The sequence below is a fragment of the Acinonyx jubatus genome, chromosome B4 (assembly GCF_027475565.1).
Source record: "Acinonyx jubatus isolate Ajub_Pintada_27869175 chromosome B4, VMU_Ajub_asm_v1.0, whole genome shotgun sequence".
Classification (NCBI taxonomy): domain Eukaryota; kingdom Metazoa; phylum Chordata; class Mammalia; order Carnivora; family Felidae; genus Acinonyx; species Acinonyx jubatus.
Window position 1 is genome coordinate 43,253,932 of NC_069387.1, and position 12,007 is coordinate 43,265,938.

At 40.6% G+C, this 12,007-nt stretch overlaps 1 protein-coding gene across 3 annotated transcripts; it reads right to left on the reverse strand.

Annotated features, from left to right (window-relative positions):
* Window positions 1–921: 921 nt before the first annotated feature.
* Window positions 922–10,690, reverse strand: LOC106965715 (early activation antigen CD69-like). Of its 3 annotated transcripts, none has more exons than XM_027052747.2 (5): window positions 10,507–10,688; window positions 9,889–10,008; window positions 5,463–5,650; window positions 4,467–4,573; window positions 922–1,082 (listed from the first exon to the last, which is right to left on the reverse strand). In XM_027052747.2, the coding sequence occupies exons 2-5, from the start codon at window positions 9,959–9,961 to the stop codon at window positions 968–970; spliced, it is 483 nt and encodes a 160-aa protein (XP_026908548.1). In that variant the 5' UTR covers window positions 9,962–10,008; window positions 10,507–10,688; the 3' UTR covers window positions 922–967. The 3 variants fall into 3 exon arrangements, with proteins under 3 accessions (XP_026908548.1, XP_014917279.1, XP_014917280.1); XM_015061793.3 differs by having other exon boundaries at window positions 9,889–9,978; window positions 10,507–10,687; XM_015061794.3 differs by lacking the exon at window positions 9,889–10,008 and having other exon boundaries at window positions 10,507–10,690.
* Window positions 10,691–12,007: the final 1,317 nt, after the last annotated feature.

Consider the following 12,007-nt stretch of genomic DNA (forward strand, 5'->3'; position numbering starts at 1 on the left):
CTGGGTGGCTCAGTGAGTTAAGCGTCTGACTCTCAGTTTGAGCTCAGGTCACAATCTCACGGTTTCATGGGTTCAAGCCCCATGGTGGGCTCTGTGTTGACAGTTAGGAGTCTGCTTGGGATTCTCTCTCCCTCTCTCCTGCCCCTCCCCCCCACCCTTGCACTGTCTTTCAAAAATAAACTTTAAAAAATACATATGATCTGGGCTCTAAATCCCATAGATTTGTGAAAGATAGATTTCCATGATTTCTTCAAGTCACAAGGGCATCTTCCTTCACATTCTGCTCTCTAAATATTCATGTTTTGCTCACCAAGACCCACATCCCAAAGCCCGATTCCTTCTGTGGCTTCAGCGACACCAAATCCGTGTGATACAATTCTTCAGCTCGGTAATCTGAATAAAGATCTAGGAAACCGTGAAAAATTGTACATGGCTCAGTATAAATTCATTTTCAGGGGATTTGGTCTTTGATGGTGATGCAAAGTCAGAAACCCTAATTAATCTCTGAACACCTCTCCCGTGGCCTTCTCTCCAAATTCTAAATGCGTTAACATACCACTGGAGGCTGAGTGGAACACCCAATGCTCACTCCATGCTTCATGTCTTATCTCTTGTAGGCAGATGTAGTTGAAGTTCAGAGGAGTAGAGGAATCTTTCACTGCCTTCTCTTTACCCTCCAATCTGTTCCCCGGAGGCGTGCTGTTGAATCAGTTATGAACACGACCACCATCGTACCCATAGGCTTAGACACACCAGCTTATGTGGCTTAGCAACGTCATGTAAAAACTCAGCGTAGTTTCTTGACTTCTTAGATTACCATTTAAATGAAGAGAAGTCATTGAAAACTTCACCAAGCAACTTAAAACATATGTCTGATAAGAAGAAAAACGTATATACATGAATGTACAATGAATAAAAAAGTTTGTCTTTCATTACTTTATTTGCTGTATTCTGGGGAACCCTTTGTCTAAGGACAAAGGGGTTCTCTGCCACATATATATTTCATTGTGTTATCACAATTGGTACTGCTTATTCTCTTGTGAAGCATGAAGGCACACGTTCCACTTCCTTCAATATTGAACCTGGAACAAAATAAGGAGATTAATTATTTACCGAACCTCATGAAAACTGGGCACAGCCTAAAATATGTAACTTTGCTGATTATGTTTCAAAATGTGCAATGTAGAGGTGCCTGGGTGGCTCAGTTGGTTAAGCGTCCAACCTCAGCTCAGGTCACGATCTCACGGTTCATGGGTTTGAGCCCCGTGTCGGGCTCTGTGCTGACAGCCCGGAGCCTGGAGCCTGCTGTTCTGTGTCTCCCTTTCTCTCTGCCATCCCCTGCTTGCCCTCTGTATCTCTCTGTTTTCTCGAACAGATTTCCATTCTCAAAAATGAATAAACACTAAAGAGAAAGAAAGAAAGAAAGAAAGAAAGAAAGAAAGAAAGAAAGAAAAGAAAAAACCAAACCAAAATGTACAATGCAAAAGGAATAGAGGGATGAAACTAGGTGCTTCTCTCTATTTCAACCTCCAAACTTCTCCCCAGGATGGGAGGATGGGAAGAAACGAACACCAGGCAACTTTACTGCAATGACAACAAAGAATCCTGGAACTTTATGCTGTTTTATAATGTAGTAAACATGGAAAATCACTTTGTGAAGGGTTAGATTCTTCTTTTTATACACTGAAATAAGAATAAGTAAATAAATATATTCAGCCTTTTAAAGGTCACATACAGGGAGAGTGTGACTGATATTTTATTGAATCCCCCTGCACACATTTAAAACACTGATATATCTTAAGGCCGAAATAAATGTTCCCTGATCCATTTTTTGAAGCCGTGACCATAGTAATAGTGAAATAAGGATTCTTCACTTGATGGACTTGATGAGAGATGTAAATAATCATAAATAAAATATCTAGAAAGGGTTTTCTAAGTTCTTATCTTAGGTCACATAAAACACACAAAACTGAAAACTCAGAATGAGAAAAAAGAAAAAGAGAATGTTGTTAGGATAAATACCTGGGTATATGGCAACTGAAATGCTCTTAGCCCTTCATTTTTGAGGAACTTTGTAAGACTGGTGTAAACTCTCCTAATTTCTTTTTTTTAAAATTTTTTTTAACGTTTATTTATTTTTGAGACAGAGAGAGACAGAGCATGAATGGGGGAGGGTCAGAGAGAGAGGGAGACACAGAATCTGAAACAGGCTCCAGGCTCTGAGCTGTCAGCACAGAGCCCGACTCGGGGCTCCAACTCACAGACCGCGAGGTCATGACCTGAGTTGAAGTCGGACGCTCAACCGACTGAGCCACCCAGGCACCCCTACTCTCCTATTTTCTAGGTTGCCTTCAACATTCCATCCTGCTTATCTCCAAAACACAGGTATATTTCTGGGCCTTCACATACCCTAGTGCCAATTGTTACGGGCTTAATTCTGTACCTCTCCCAGTTTGTATGTTTATGACCTAACCCGTAGTGGTTGAGAATGCAAACATATTAAGAGATACTGTGTTTAAAGATGTGATTAAGTTCAAATGAGGTCTTCAGGGTGAGCCCTCATCCAATGTTACTGGTGTCCTCATAGGAAGAGGCTTGGACCCAGATAGGCATGTGCACAGAGGGAAGACCATGCGAAGACACAGAAGGAGAAGACAGTCATCTACAGGCCAAGGGGAGAGGCCCCAGAAGAAATTGGCCCTCCTGACACCTTGGTCTGGTAGTTCTTGCCTCCAGAACTTGTTTATGCTGTCCAGTCTGTGGTATTTGTTATAGGAGCCTTAGCAAACGAATACACCATCTTTATTTTTTTTTTTTTAAGGTTTGTTCATTTTTCAGAGACAGAGTGTGGTGGGTGGGGAGGGGCAGAGAGAGAGAGGGAGACACAGAATCCGAATCAGCACAGAGCCCAACGCAGGGCTCGAACTCACGGACCGTGAGAGATCATGACCTGAGTTGAAGTCGGACACTCAACTGACTGAGCCACCCAGGCGTCCCTAATACACCATCTTTAACCAACTTCTATTTTTACTCCTTCCTCACCTTTTTTTTTTTAATGGGACTATATATAATATATAATATCATGTTAAACTGCCAATATTTTCTCTCCAGAAAATAAGTATTATATTTGAAAGACAGAAAGTTGCATCTATATCCTACCTTTTCTTACATTTTTCAAAATTGGCTATATTTTTATCCTCAAATCATTGTGTGGGTATTTTCACCCCGAATTGGATATAAATACAATGATAACAGGAGAAGTTTCTCTGTATTTAGAAAGTCCTGCTGTTTTCTTTATCATGACATATGCCTCATATCGTATCTAGCACAGTATGTCATAAAACTAGTACAGTACCTATTTAACTAGGTGCTAAATAAACTGTAGCTAGAAGTTCCCTCCATGGGGAACTCAATATTCTATTCCTTTCTCCTCTCTGAGTTGGAAATGTCTTAAGTGTTTCAAAAGCAAAAATAGACTCAAGAGGTACAATCAGTTCTTCAAGCTAAGGAACATAGAGAAGTTCAAGAATTTTATTTATTTATTTATTTTTAACGTTTATTTTTGACACAGAGAGACGGAGCATGAACGGGAGGGGTCAGAGAGAGGGAGACACAGAATCTGAAACAGGCTCCAGGCTCTGAGCTGTCAGCACAGAGCCCGACGCGGGGCTCGAACTCATGGACCATGAGATCATGACCTGAGCCGAAGTCGGCCGCTTAACCGACTGAGCCACCCAGGCGCCCCAAGAAGTTCAAGAATTTTAAACAAAGGTCTATTATTTAAAAATAGAGCATACATTGGGGCACCTGCATGGCTCAGTCAGTTAAGCGTCTGACTTTGGCTCAGGTCATGATCTCACAGTTCATGGGTTCGAGCCCCACGTGGGGCTCTGTGCTGACAGCTCAGAGCCTGGAGCCTGCTTCGGATTCTGTGTCTCCCTCTCTCTCTGCCCCTCCCTGGCTCGTACTCTGTCTCTCTCTGTCTCTCTCTCTCAAAAATAAATAAACATTAAAAAGATTTTTTTTAATAAAAAAAAAATTAGAGCGTACATTTTCTCTTTCTCACTCATTCCCTTCCATTTCAGGCCACTAGTGTGTGTGGTAAGTGTAAGCTTGAGTATACTTTCTCAGACTCCCCTATCAATGACAGACCCCCAACAAACAAAGGCAAAACCCCAAAAGGAAATAGTCAAGGATCAAACTAGTTTGATTTTTCTCTAGTCTAGGATAAAAACAATACGTGGGGTACACATGTCATATATATAGTCCAACTTACCTTATAGAAATAGATGTTGATATTTAATGCCAAACCCCGACTAAAGACTGTATATTTGTCTGAATATGGCATCCATATATTGACAGTCTTTGGGGACATAATGTGGAGGCAACTATAGGGGTAGCTGATTATAGACTCAGAATCCTTACTATACTTAACACATTCAATAATAAATGCCATGAAGGCTTACCAATTGCTGAATGCATCTCCATTTACCCACATCCAGGGTTTGCTTGCATTGAGTTTTTTCAGTCCAATCCAATAGGAAGAAGTTCCCAGATGGGGCATCAACATTTCCTTTTATGAAATACAGGGTGTTATAATGGATCTCTCCTAGTTTTCTCATTCTCATTACCTCTAACGCTATGGTCCTTCTTCGGGCCCATTATCCTCTTGCTAGGGTTATCCCAATAGCCTTGTAGCATGGCACTCTGCTTTTGTATTTGCCACTCATTAGTTCATTACAGCAAAGCAAATGATTCTTTTAAAACTCAAGTCAGATCATGTCTCACTTTTGTTCATAGTTCTGCAATATCTCCCTAATTTTACTTGGAGGAAGACCAAAGTATTTACAATAGCCTCCAAGACCCTAATCATCCACATTCCTCACTCACTCCCTCATGCTAGGCACATTGGCGGTTTTGTTTTGTTTTGTTTTGTTTTTTCTGGTCCTTGAATATTCCAGGCATACACCTACCTTAAGGTCCATGCTCCAGATGTTTCTTCTTCTTGGGAAGCTTATCCCCCCAGATATTCCTTTAACCAACTCTCTTAACTACAGTTTTGCTCAGTGCCATCATCTCAATGAAATAAGACTATCTTACTTGCAGCCTATCCACCTAGGACACTCATAATATTGCTTATGTATCTATCTATATATCTATATCTATATCTATATCTCTATATCATACCATATATCATATCATATCATATCATATTCATATATATCCTATCTATAAATCATGTATATGTATATAAAAATTTACTACCTTCTAAAATACTATGTAATTTAATACATTTATTACGATTATGTTTTGTTCCCTGTCGCTTCCTTTGGAATCTAAGCTCCATAAAGGCAAAAGTCTTTGTTTTGTTGACTGATCTATCACACCCTTGAAGTATACTTGTCATATAATAGCTAGTCAATAAATTAAATGAGATTTATATTGTGAAAGAGAAATCTAACCACTTCATTCTTGGAGTTGAATATGGCCAGAGATCCACGATAGGCTATGCAGTTTTCTTGACCCTCTATCCAAGTTTTTGCACGTTCAGATTGAAAGAAGCAATTATTACTGATTTGGTTCCAGTCTTGTGGACATATAGTTTCATCCTCAGAGCACGTATTGTCATTAAGTATCTTTGGCTTTTTAACTAAAATTAACACAATGGTAGAAAAAAAATGAAGAAAGTATAGGACAAAGGAAGAGTCTCACATTTAGGGTAAAAGATATATTTCAGATTGAGAAAATGTATTTTACTTTCATATTCAATTCAAATGATTTAACTTCAAACCTCAGCTCAAAAAAAGAAAAGATCAAGAACACAGAATGAAAGAAATCGGCATTGAAGAATGCGGGTGTATGTATAATTTAAGATTAGCAATAATAGACAAATAAACATCCAGAAACTAATCTTTAGCCAGTTTCCTCCCATTTTTTATACTACTGGCATTTTCTCTATTCATCCATTTCTTTCCTATTCATCCACTTCCTTTCCACTGTAAATAAACCAATTGTCTATATCCATAGCATCAGAGGGGTGGTTTCCTGTTGCTGACTTAGTTGAAACTTGACTGTCTTTCAAGAACAACATTCCCACAGGAGTTGGAGGTGTTCCTTTGTTCTTAAGCACAAAAGAATGCAGGGAAATAAAGATCAGGATTTTACGAGCTTTCTACCATCCACTTTTTATTTTCCAACTTACTGCAACTAGATAGATGAAGTTACTTGTTAAGGTATAGTCCTGAGAAACAGAAGGCTCACCAAAAGGACACCTCTTCACATCTGAAATATATGATGGGTTTATAGTCAGGCCTATCTATGAATGAGAGAATCTTCAAATGGGAAAGAAAACAGCAGTGTAGGACTATTCATATGAGCCCCGGTATAAAAACCAAGTGGAAAAATCAGGTCACCAAAATTATCTGAAAGTATCAAGCTCAAAATGATGTTGAAGTTTGGTGTTGAAATAAAAAGCTTGTGCGAAACTCAAGTGTTTGGTTCAAAACCTGGGTCACCAGAAAACCAAGTTTTGTCGTTCATTCACTCATTCATTCATTCATTCGACAACTATCAGTTGAGTTTCTATCATGTGGCAGATATTTTTGTAGCTCTAGGAATACAACAGTGTACATGCAAAAAAGAAAATCCTTGCTTTATGGGACTTGCATGTCTACTGTATTATATAGTTTGTCATAAAATATATCAGAGTGAAGGCGATTAGGATTATTGGTGGAAAGACTTGCAATTTTAACGCAGTAGTCAGGATAGGATTCAATCAGAGGTTAATATTTACTAAAAGTTTGAACCAACGCATGAGCGGGGGAGGAGCAGAGAGAGGGAGACACAGAATCCAAAGCAGGCTCCAGGCTCTGAGCCGTCAGCACAGAGCCCGATGTGGGGCTCGAACCCACAAACTGCGAGATCGTGACCTGAGCGGAAGCCGGACGCTCAACCGACTGAGCCCCCAGGCGTCCCGAGAGCATATATTGCTTACGAAGAATTTTAATTGGTGCTGGAAGCTAAAAATTAATCTTGGCTAAGCACAGGTGGTTTGTCACTGAACAAAAGTCAATTACTGTAGCACATCGCAGGTGTTCTGGTGGAGTCCTTGGACTATTTGGGGTTTGGCCCAGTTCAGCTGTTCAGGAAGACGTGCATAAGGCCCACCTCCTTAATGACCTCCTGGATGCCTTTTAAAGCACCTTGACATAAATGACCCCATATTATTTCAGTTTTCACACTGGGTTAAATACAAAATACAATTAAACCAATTTTCATTTGTTTTTGACTCTCTTAGTGGGGCTTCTAAAATATAAATGTCGTCTGTGGTCCCTATCACATTTTCAGTGGATAACTTTGCTCTAAGAGGGAAAGGGTGGGAGAGGGAAGAACATTTAGAAAAGAGGATGCTGGCAAGGTACAAGGTAGTAACAGTAGAAGTGGGGAAAAGGACTCAGATACTAGTTATATTTTGAAAGACCAGGAAGACTTTGCCGATTATTTTGGAGGCTAGTGGATTGGAAAAAAGAGTCAAACATGGCTATAATATTTTTGGTTTGACTCTTAAAAACTGAGAACAAACTGAGGGTTGATGGGGGGTGGGAGGGAGAGGAGGGTGGGTGATGGGTATTGAGGAGGGCATCTTTTGGGATGAGCACTGGGTGTTGCATGGAAACCAATTTGACAATAAATTTCATATATTAAAAAATAAAATAAAAAAAAATAAATAAATAAATAAATAAATAATAAAAAATTTTACTGGGAAAAAAAAGATTTTTGGTTTGAAAATTGGAAAGACCAAGTTGCTATTTCCTGAGGTAAGGAAGACCCAGATAGAAGAGGTTATGGGAGAGAGACAGACTAAGACTTCGACTTGGGTAATGTATTAGACAGTCAAGTTGGTGGATTGAAATATTTGAAAATCAGTGAAAAAGCCCAGATTGGAGATGTGTATTTGGAGGCGATCAGAATGATATGACATTTAGAGTTGTAAGCATGGTTCAGATTGCCCAGGGTGCAAGGGTAGATACAGAGGGGACCTGCTCAGGGACTGAGCCCCAAGGCACCCCAAAGTTAAGAGGTCAGGGAGAGAAGAAAGAATAAGCAAAGTAAAGCTGGAAGAAGCCAGTAAATTAGGTAGAAAGCATACCGCGCGGCAACACAGAAGTTGCCAATGAACTTGAAAGACAAATTCAGTAGACAGAAAAGGAAGTGGAACCTGACCAGAGTATGTTTAACAGAAAATGGGAAGATAGAATTTAGAAAAAAAATTAGCAAAAAATTCAAGGTGGTTGCTGTAACAGAAGAAAAAAAAGAAGGAAATTGGTAGCTAAAGAACGAGTAAGGGCTAATGAATTTTATTTTCTATTTTTTAAATTTATTTTTATTTTTATTTAAAAAAATTTTATTTTTTAACATTTATTTATTTTTGAGACAGAGAGAGACAGAGCATGAACGGGGCAGGGTCAGAGAGAGAGGGAGACACAGAATCTGAAGCAGGCTCCAGGCTCCGAACGGTCAGCACAGAGCCCGATGTGGGGCCTGAACTCACGGACCAGACCATGAGATCATGACCTGAGCTGAAGTCGGACGCTTAACGGACTGAGCCACCCAGGCGCCCCTGAATTTTGTTTTCAAGGTAAGAGAGATATCACCATCATGTATTGCTGATGGAGACGTTTCAGTTGAGTGTGAAAAAAGTATAATGTAGGAGAGAGGGGAATATTACCCGAGTAATATAACTGATCGGTGAGAGGCTACAGAATCTAGTGTGGGGCATGAATACTCCACCTACAGTACCAGGAATCTAGGGTATATGGGTAGGGATAGAGGTAAAAAAGTAGATGTGGTCATGGGAGTCTTTGGGAGTTTTCTAGTAATTGTTATAACTGATGAGGTAAAACGAAAAGCAAAACATAGACTTGAGAGTGAAGATGAAGAAAAAGGCATGAAAGGTCTGGAGAGAAAAGAGAAAGTATAAAATAATCATGTATGGGAGAGAGGCACCTGGGTGGCTCAGTCAGTTGGGCGGCCGACTTTGGCTCAGGTCATGATCTCACCGTCCGTGAGGGCTGTGAGTTCAAGCCCCGCGGCGGGCTCTGTGCTGACAGCTCGGAGCCTGGAGCCTGTTTCAGATTCTGTGTCTCCCTCTCTCTGACCCTCCCCCATTCATGCTCTGTCTCTCTCTGTCTCAAAAATAAATAAATGTTATGAAAAAAAATAATCATGTATGGGAGAGAGTTAATGCAGTAGCAAAAACGTGATACGACTATCAGTCTTCACTCCAATTTTTTGAACTCTTATCACAGTTATTCCTGGTGTGATTCTCTAACACTCGTGTTCTTTCTCTCATCGAAGGCACTCTCTCCTAAATACCTACTTGACCTTAAGTTTCAGGGCAAATACCCCTACCTTCATAACGTCTTACCTACCAAGCGCAGATTCATAATCTCCTTTTCTTCCTCTTCACATTGAACATACTTGTATTTAACAATTATTTTACAGTTACTATTGGCATAGATGCTTGTTTCTTCCATCAAGTATTAATTCCTTTCAGGCCAAAATCCACCACCCCCCCCCCCCACCACCTTTTCTTTTCTTTCTTTCTTTCTTTCTTTCTTTCTTTCTTTCTCTTTTTTTTTTTTTCATCTTGGTAACATCATCACTTAGCACCGTGCCTGAAGTTCAATAGATATTAAGACAATGAACATTCTAGAAGGCAAAGCAGATGACTGGGTTTGAAAAACAATCAGATGCTCTGGCAAGGAGAATGCTTTCTGATTCCAATTGTTCAATGCCAAGGAAGAAGAACAGGCTAGTAGTCACTGGTATCAGACTGAATCAATGACAATACAATGAACATAGTTTTAGCAGAAATTGTTTACTTACATTTTCTAGGAAATTCTAACATTACCCACAGAAGTAAAGCGATGCCTCCACATATACTTGATATGACTAGCATTTTCTTTGTTACTATACCTAAGGAAGATGCATATCATTGTTTATCTTCTAGAGAAAAATAAACAACAAGCAAACAAACAGAAAACTCGCGTGAGATTTGTCTTTTTCTCTAACTGCTCTAGGTGCTTTACAACCCAGCAACTGGAAAATGGGAGAATGAGAAAGGGTACTAAGAGCTGGACCTTTTCAGCAGCAAAAGTCTCAGCAGTGCTTGGCTTCCACTTTTTGGCGCCATTTCTGACCATTATTTTACTGACTCAGTGCTCTTGCCCCGGTTCCAGAATAGAAAACCAAACTTCATCCTGGGACTTTTTAATGAATTTCTGCCTCTTCTAAGAAGGAAAAAATCGGGTGCAGGGGGGTGGATCCACCGTTTCTTTGAATCCTTTGTTTTATTAATGATGCCTGCTTTTATTTCAGGGCCAGGTTATGGACAATTAAAGAAACACTGCTCGGACTGCAAGCTGGGATCCAGGAGGGACGGTAGGCTAATCATGGGAGAGCTCAGTTCCTGTACCCAAGGTCAAGCTCCGTGGCGCCCCTTACCTGGCCTCGTGACCTTCTGCTCCATGGCCTGCATCCCATCAGTACCATCGCTATGCTCAGCCCTACTGCCCTCCATCTCCGAGGCTCACGGACAAGGCTCTTCTGTTAGGATTATGGGGAAGTAACGGCCTGCGGGCAGGCATCAACCGCTACCTTTATCCCAGGGGCCAGGGCTCAACAGCCTGGGATTGGCTGGACCACAGAGACGACTCTGAGAACTCAGTCTCTGATTGGCTCCTTCCCTCCCACCTGCTAACCCCCCAGCTGGGCAGGGGGAGGGCGATTCCCCTCGTTTTGGACGGCTTTATGTAGTCACCCTAAAATCTCAAATCTGAGACAATTTTATAACATGTGGACCGACAGCCTGAAACCTAGCCACAAGGTGGCTTTGCTATCCCTCCTACTTTTTTCAGATACTACCCGCCCCCCCCCCCCCCCCCCCCCCCCCGCCGATTCTTTTCAGTTTTTGAGTTCCAGCTCCCTCTATGGACTGCTTAGGAACAATTGGATAAATTTCAGTGCTTGAATGAAAATTAGTTTCATGTATAAGCAGTCTTCCCTTTCCACAGTGGAATGGGATGATAAAAAATGACACACAGGCAAAAACCAAGCCATATTACTCTAATAATCAAAGGGGGAAATTATGATTGTTCCTCAATTAAAAAATTTTTTTTGAAATATTGAAAACTCTGTTACTCTCCCTCAAAAACATACAGGGAATAAAAAAAAACAATAAAGCTATTTTTTTTACAACACTGTATTTAAAACATCAGAAACACTGAGGGGCGCCTGGGTGGTTCAGTCAGTTAAGCATCCGACTTTGGCTCAGGTCATGATCTTGTGGTTCGTGGGTTCTAGTCCCGCGTCAGGCTCTGTGCTGACAGCTCAGAGCCTGGAGCCTGCTTCAGAGTCTGTGTCTCCCCCTCTCTCTGCCCCTCCCCCCGCTCAAACTCTGTCTCTCTCTCCTCTCAAAAATAAATAAACATTAAAAAAAATTTTAAGGGGCGCCTGGGTGGCTCAGTCGGTTGAGCATCCGACATCGGCTCAGGTCACGATCTCACAGCTCTGTGAGTTTGAATCCCACATCAGGCTCTGTGCTGACGGCTGGGAGCCTGGAGCCTGCTTCGGATTCTGTGTCTCCCTCTTTCTCTGCCCCTAACCCACTCGCATTCTGCCTCTGTCTCTCTCAAAAATAAATAAACATTAAAAAAATTTTTTTTAGTAAAATCAAGAAATTTTTTTAAAAAAACATCAGAAACATTGAGAATTCAAGTCTTTTATTTTGTTTTTTAAAAAGCCGAAAAACTTATGAAGAGTACTCTGAAAATAAAACCAGACCACTTTCTTACACTATACACAAAAATAAACTCAAAATGGATTGAGGACATAGTGTAAAACCTAAAATCCTAAAACGCCTAAAAGAAAACGTAAACAGTAATCTCTTGGACGTTAGACTTACCAACATGTTTCTGGATATGCCTACTCAGTCAAGTGAAACAAA

Bases quoted from the DNA above. Each gene is read 5' to 3' on its own strand.
- LOC106965715 (XM_015061793.3), bottom strand. From the start codon at position 10,582: ATGGAGGGCAGTAGGGCTGAGCATAGCGATGGTACTGATGGGATGCAG. The intron at 5,651-9,888 runs GTAAGTAAACAA...TGTTAATTTTAG, and splicing joins GTTAGAATTTCCTAGAAAAT to TTAAAAAGCCAAAGATACTT. The intron at 4,574-5,462 runs GTTAGATTTCTC...ATTTCATAAAAG, and splicing joins TCAACTCCAAGAATGAAGTG to GAAATGTTGATGCCCCATCT.